We start from the raw sequence: 5,400 nt of genomic DNA, 5'->3' as shown, positions 1-5,400 counted from the left end.
GAGGCAGAGGCAGAGGCAGAGGCAGAGGCAGAGGCAGAGGCAGAGGCAGAGGCAGAGGCAGAGGCAGAGGCAGAGGCAGAGGCAGGCAGATCTCTTGAGTTGAAGTCTGTCTGGTCTACAGAGTGAGTTCCAGTACAGCCAGGGCTACACAGAGAAACCCTGTCTTGAAATAATAAACAAACAAGTAAATAAAATTAATTCTATGGATGTTTTGTATGCATGTATGTGTGTCCTATACATTTGCTTGGTGCCCAAAAGGAGGTGTCAAATCCTCTGAAATGGAGAAGTTGTGAGTTTCCATACAGGCACTGGGAATTGAACCCAGGCGCTCACTGAACCCTGAACCAGGAGCCCACCAATTCAGCTAGGCTGGGTTGGCCAGCGAGCCCCGGGGAGCCTGCTGTTGTCACCTTCCCAGGGTTGAGATCACAGGCGCGCGCGTGTCCCATTTTATGTGAGCCCTGGGGGTCTTCATGCTTGCACCACATCATTTTATGACTCTCACCAACCTTGGATTTGGAAAATTTTATGCAAGCAAGAGTGTGGAAAGGTCGAGTAGGTTGCTGCAGGCCACACAACTAGGAGGATTGAAACCCAGGCCTTCAGCCTCCAGCCTTCAGCATTGACATCTTTCTGTCCGCCGTAGAAGTGAATGGTAACCATTCTTGTTTTTCTAGTCCTAGACTCCACAGTGCTGACTGTCCCTGTCTCTGTTTGCAGGTGATCTCCAGGCCTGGTTGCACAGGTGCCCGGGTCCTTAATCACCTCTGTTTTGGCCGCTGTTCCTCCTTCTACATTCCCAGCTCGGATCCCACCCCTGTAGTCCTCTGTAACAGCTGTGTGCCGGCTCGAAAGCGCTGGACATCGGTGGCGCTGTGGTGTGGAGCTGGCCAATTAGCCTCCCCTCGGCGGGTGCGGATTTCCACCGCTTTGGTCCAGAAGTGTCAGTGCCGCCCGAAGCTGTGAGCTGAGCATCCTAGAGGAATGCGCAGGACACGAATGAACCTTGGAAAGAAGCAGGAGACGCAGTAGAAAGACGTGACCTGAATGACGTGCATCAGGTCAAGAGCGCAGAATTGGACAGGGCCAGAATACTAGACATGGTCCCCCAGTCATGGGTTTAGACCACTAATAGTTGTAGAATGTGGGGCTAGGGTATAACTCAGCGGGAGAGGGCTTGCCTAGCATGCATGAAGCCCTGGGTTCTATTCTTATGTGATATGTGGAGGCAAAAAAGGTGAAAATTAGCTATAGTGTATGATTAGCCCTGTGTGAGAGGGAACATTCAATGCCACAATCACTACTCATGTCCTCCTCAGGAATCCTCAGCAGTCCCGCAAGGTAGAATTTCACCACGGGTCATTTTACAGATGAGGAAACCGAAGCTATTTAGGCACTGTCACTTTTGGAGAGGGGGAATAGGGAGAGGGCTTCAGATACAGCCCTGACGCACGCACGCGCAGCACAGCTCCCTGCTGAGCCCCTCCTCCCCCAACTTGGGGTTCCGCTTTTAGCCACTAGGTGGCACCGCGTCCCAAGTGTCCAAGACAGACACTCCCAACTGCTATGACAGCACTACCCAAACCCGGACACTCAGCAAAGATGACCCTGTTCTAGGGACACCAGAATAACAGCAGCAGCAGCAACAACAACAAACTATGGCAGGCAAGCGGGAAGCAGCTGCTGGGAAAACCTGGCCCCGACCAGAGGCGACCCCGCATGTGCGCAGCTGCCTCTCATCGACAGTAGCTGGGGTTTCCCTTATTGCCCCACCCGAGTCCCCGCAGCAGCCTCATGCCCAGCCTGGCATTCCGTGGGAACCATAAAGGTTGGCCAAGTCCAGCTGTGCGTGCTTCTTTCTGACTAGGGCTTCCTGGGTGGGGGGCTCCCTCTTCAGCTGGGGGGCAGGGTGTGTGGCAGCCAGGCAGCCTAGCTCTGGGCGGCTGGAAACAGGGCTCTGGCAGATGGGCCCGTCTGGCAGAGACTCAGAGACATGTGGCAGCGTCGCTTCAAATGCCCCCCCCCCCAGTGCCGGGTAGAGGGAGCTGGTCAAGCGCCCCCCCCCTCCCTGGCCCTCTTCCTGCTTCAGGAAGGAAGGATCCAGGTGAGGGGGAACAGGAGGGCCCCCCACAAGGAAACAGATGGGACAGCACGGCGTGGGAGCTTCGACCCCTGACCTTACAGGCCTGAACAGAGGGGTGGGAACCTGCTTGGCTGCCAGCTCCCAAGACTGACCTAGAGGGAGGGTCATGGAGCCCTGGGGGGCGGGGGGAGAACACCCTCCTGCCTGTCCCTAGAGCTTGGTGGCAAACCTCATGCAGTGTCTGAGCTGGCAGCTCAACCCAAGCACCCCTTTTCTGGCGGGCACAAGATGCCTGCATCCCTCCACCTCAGCTGTGCCCACCTCCTGCCAGCCTGGAGAGCCAGCTGGGAACCTTGGTGCCAGGGGGAAGGCAGAGTCACTGCGCCCTCCCAGGCAGTGCCAGTCGGCCCCCGCTGCTGCCCCCCAGGCCCAGTAATGGGTGGGTAATGAGTGCTGGGGGAGTGGGGGGAGGGGCGGGGAGGCAGGTGCCACAGGCTCTGGCACCGGGGGCCGCTAATCAGGTTTGCCAACGCCATCTGTCATCGTGCGAGCATCTGGGGCTCAAGGTGACCCTGTCACCCTCAGTTACAATTATGAGTTTGGCATCTGTATTAAAGCTCGCCAGCCGGCCAGGCAGGGGAGGGCTGGGGTGGATAAGGGGGTGCACGGTGAGCCCCATCCCTGGGGTCTGGTTCCCAGGGGCTGTGTAGCTGCCAAGGCAGGGAGCTTCTCCGCACTCTGTGTGTGTGTGCATGTGCGCGCGTGCGTGTGCGTTCTCACACAATATGAGTATACACATACTCATCCCAGCTTCCTTTGCTGTTCTTCCTAGTGTGTCTGGGCACAGGATTGGGAATCTCAGGGTTTCTTTCTGAGTGGTGGCTCTGTGTCTGAGGGTTTGGTGGGGTGGATGGAGAGGAATGGCAATGGCATTGTATGGGTACCCAGACAAACATATCTATGGGTATGCTAAGAGAGGCGTGGTGCACGGGGAGCCCCATCCCTGGGGTCTGGTTCCCAGGGGCTGTGTAGCCACTTCTCTGCACTCTTCACTTGTCTCTGGATGATAATGTGTGACAAGGTGTGGATGATAATGTGTGACAAGGTGTGAGTTCTTGTAGTGTGTGTCAGAGGGCATCAGTGCTGAACCTCTTACAGTTGTAGACTGTATTGTGGTGGAGGTATGAATCTACAATCTGTGTGAAAGATCACTTCAGTGTGTGTGTGTGTGTGTGTGTGTGTGTGTGTGTGTGCGTGTAGAAGCAGCAGCTGGCAGAGGCTGTAGATATTCACCCCAGATTCTCTCCTTCCCCTTCAGTCTGTGCCTGCTCTTACCAGTCCAGCTCTGATCCAGAGAGTTCTAACAAAGACCCAGGACTCCCGGATATTGCAGGCCTGTTTTGGGTTTCTCTGTTTTGGGAGCTGTATCCTCAGCTCAGGATTCCAATTTTGAACAATGGAACCTAGACTCTTTGGATTCTGGGTTCTGGAATTTGAATCTGGGTTTTAGAATCTGGGTCCTGCATTCTTGATCTAATTTTCTCCATCTCAGGATTTTTGGAGTCTAGAGTCTTTTCTTCTTCCTGGGGCTGGAGATGGAACCTGCACATACTAACTAGATAAAAGCTCTGCTGCCTGGCTCTGGGAGATGTCTCAGGGAGAATTCTAAGCAGCTGCTGTACTGCTCAGCCTGACCCTGATGCCCAGAACCTATACTGTGATTATGAGTTCAAGGACATGGATTACATAGGCTGAGTTCTGGGTCTGGGTTCTTACTTCTGGGCTCTTATCTCTGCTCATCCTGGCCCCATCTCTGCCTGGGGTTTCTATAATTAAGCCTTCAACCACAACCCCTAATGATAGGTGTAGAGGCACCATTTGACCACCAGGGGCCGCCCTTGGTCTAGATTTCACCTGGACTTAGCTAGCTGTGGGTCTAAAAGTATAACCCAACTTTTTGAGAGGGACTGAGAGTAACTTTCTTATGCTTCTCTTCTCACCTGAGGACTGTTGTCTCTCGGCTCTCACAACTAAAATCTGAATAGTGGGCCCACTGCCTCCACAGGCCTACAAAAGGGACTCTCGACAGACAGTGTGAGATGTTGAACATTGGAAAAGGCTATGGATGGCCCCTTGTGACAGCAGTCCCTGTAACCTTTAAAGGTCTGGTTGTTGTTTTGTTGGTTTTTGAGACAGTCTCTAGGTAGCCCTGGCTATCTATGAACTCACGGAGATCTACCTGCCTCCAGAGTGCTGGGCTTAAAGATGTACACTACTGTGCCTTGGCTACAAGGTGTGTTTTTAACCGATCATTGGATGATTCCAACGAGGTCCAGTGTGTTCTCTAGGTCTGTGTGAGGCATCACTCAGACAGGGGGTAGACGTCCCTGTGCTATGCCATGATTGCATGGCTATGCCCATAAGTACTATAAGTACTATAAGGGCTATCTATAATGTGTGTCCCTGGAGGAAGGCATGCGGGAGCGTCAGGAGCAGTATATGGAAAGTCTGTGCCTCTGCATGAATGATATCGTCTTAGCAGGACAAGGGGGGGATTCTGAGAGTATCGAGTTGAGTCAGTGAATAGGTGACAGGGCAGTGGTGACTAGAGACTCGGAGCAGGAACCAGCATTGAATCTCTCAGCCTCTCTCGGGACATTCCCAGGGTCTGGATACATCTGGCCCTACATCTGTCAACCTGTGAGTAGGCCCCCACCAGTCTCTCTCTGAACCTGGCTTCATCTAACTTGTGGTCTCGCCCCTACCTCATCCTACTGCCAGGCGCATGAAGGAGCACAGTGAACCCCCTGAGTCTCGGTGCTTTCCTGTTCAAACCTGTTCTCTTTCATATCCCTCACTGTCTCCGCCTGCTTGCTTTTCTCCTTCTACTCTTCCTCCTGGAAGTCCCTCTCATCTCCCCATCCCTTCCTCTCGGACTCTAAACAGTGCTTTCTCCATGTCTGCCTCTCCCACTCGCCCCCTTCTCTAGTATACACAAGGATGTACTTTTATGTGTGCATACGTGTGTGTGTGTGTGTGTGTGTGTGTGCCAGAGGTTGTCTTCCTCAACTGTTTTCTATGTCCTCCTTTTTCAGATTGAGTGTAGCCTCATAGCCTTCTCTAACCTGAAACTCACTATGTTGACCCTGTTGGCCTGGAAAATTACAAAGCTCTTCCTGCCTGTGTTGGAACTAAAAGTATTCACCACCACTTCCAGCTTCCCACTTTTCTTTCTTTCTTTCTTTCTTTCTTTCTTTCTTTCTTTCTTTCTTTCTTTCTTTCTCTCTCTCTCTCTCTCTCTCTCTCTCTCTCTCTCT

General features: G+C 53.1%; 1 protein-coding gene across 2 annotated transcripts in view; it reads left to right on the top strand.

Moving 5' to 3' along the window:
* Dand5 (DAN domain BMP antagonist family member 5) overlaps window positions 1-1,841 on the top strand; it is a 16,683-nt gene extending 14,842 nt beyond the window's left edge. For both annotated transcript variants that reach the window (XR_003842628.1, XM_021220482.2), the window contains exon 2: window positions 721-1,841. Coding sequence is in view for 1 of the 2 variants with exons in the window: in XM_021220482.2 (XP_021076141.1) it covers window positions 721-966 (246 nt within the window). In the remaining variant the exon portion in view is untranslated. The remainder of the gene's footprint in view (window positions 1-720) is intronic.
* The last annotated feature ends 3,559 nt before the right edge of the window (window positions 1,842-5,400 follow it).

This window comes from Mus pahari, chromosome 20 (genome assembly GCF_900095145.1).
Source record: "Mus pahari chromosome 20, PAHARI_EIJ_v1.1, whole genome shotgun sequence".
In the NCBI taxonomy this organism is placed as follows: Eukaryota; Metazoa; Chordata; class Mammalia; order Rodentia; family Muridae; genus Mus; species Mus pahari.
Note: the sequence above shows the minus strand (reverse complement) of the source record. Positions and strands in the feature narration are given on the sequence as shown.